The following is a 1,157-nucleotide window of genomic DNA, read 5'->3' on the forward strand; positions in this document are numbered from 1 at the left end:
AAGATTGAGCTTGGTTTTAGTGGTTTATAACATTAACCAATATTAAACCCGATGGTATCGGTTGATATTGGTATAACGCGACCCAGACGAATATCCAACAAAATAGAGAATAGAACCCGACCCGAACCACTATTAATCTTCCCCACATTGATTTCCCCTTTTGGAACCCTAAAATCTGAAAAAACCAGAAAACAAAACAGAGTGAGAAACCCATAAAAGATGAGTAATGAATCTGCAAATTCAAGTGGAACTTCTGCCGCTCGAGCAAGAGGTAGGGTTGTTGGTGTGCCAAAGAGATGTTGGTGTGGGGAATTGGTCGTGTCGTTGATATCCAAGTCTGCAGCGAATCCTTACAGGAGATACTATCGATGTGCATTTGCGGCTGAGAACAGGGTTAGTTTACCCTTTACATGAATGCTATTGTTCTTCTTCCAGTGTGGGTTAATAGAATCAAAATGTATAAAGTGACATAATCGAAATGTCTTTGTTTGTAGCTGAGTAACGATAATCACACATACCAATGGGTTGATGAGGCGTTGGTTGATGAGACTGAAGCATTGAAATTTCAATTAGGCAGACTTGAGCAGATTATTGTAGATGAGCGTGCGGAAGAAGAGAAAAAGAAGTGTGCAGAGTTTGAAATGAAGTTAGAGACCGAGGTTTTCTCAAGAATGGAAGATGCCTTTACTGAACCAAAAGGGAGATCAAGAAAGTGATGGGGATTGTTGTTTTAGGATGCTTGAGCATGGTTATGGTAGCTAAGCTAATATAGCTTCAGTATGGGAGATCAAGAAAGTGATGGGGATTGTTGTTTTAGAATGCTTGAGCATGGTTGTGGTAGCTAAGCTAATATAGCTTCACTTTGATAAGTGTGTTTTGTTTAGGATGTTGTTTTCAAGAATGGAAGATGCAATGAATTTGCTCTGTTAAAGATGTTGGAAGACAAAGTATGTTATTTTAGATATTTTAGTTGTTTTTGTGTCATAAGAATCTCGAGAAACAAGGTATAAAAGCCATTAAAATATCATACATTGAATTCAAACCTTACAAAGACTCGAATTTGAACACACCAAAAGAGAGTTTAAAACCCATTATAATAGACCACAATGCCGAGAAACAAGGTCCTAAGACCTGTAAAAAGTACATAAAAGCAAGAA

General features: G+C 37.7%; 1 protein-coding gene across 1 annotated transcript; it reads left to right on the plus strand.

Moving 5' to 3' along the window:
- Positions 1 to 219: 219 nt before the first annotated feature.
- Positions 220 to 716, plus strand: LOC106430355 (uncharacterized protein At4g04775-like). Its single transcript, XM_013871138.2, has 2 exons — positions 220 to 393; positions 495 to 716. The coding sequence occupies exons 1-2, from the start codon at positions 220 to 222 to the stop codon at positions 714 to 716; spliced, it is 396 nt and encodes a 131-aa protein (XP_013726592.2).
- The last annotated feature ends 441 nt before the right edge of the window (positions 717 to 1,157 follow it).

Source organism: Brassica napus, chromosome C3 (genome assembly GCF_020379485.1).
Source record: "Brassica napus cultivar Da-Ae chromosome C3, Da-Ae, whole genome shotgun sequence".
NCBI lineage: Eukaryota > Viridiplantae > Streptophyta > Magnoliopsida > Brassicales > Brassicaceae > Brassica > Brassica napus.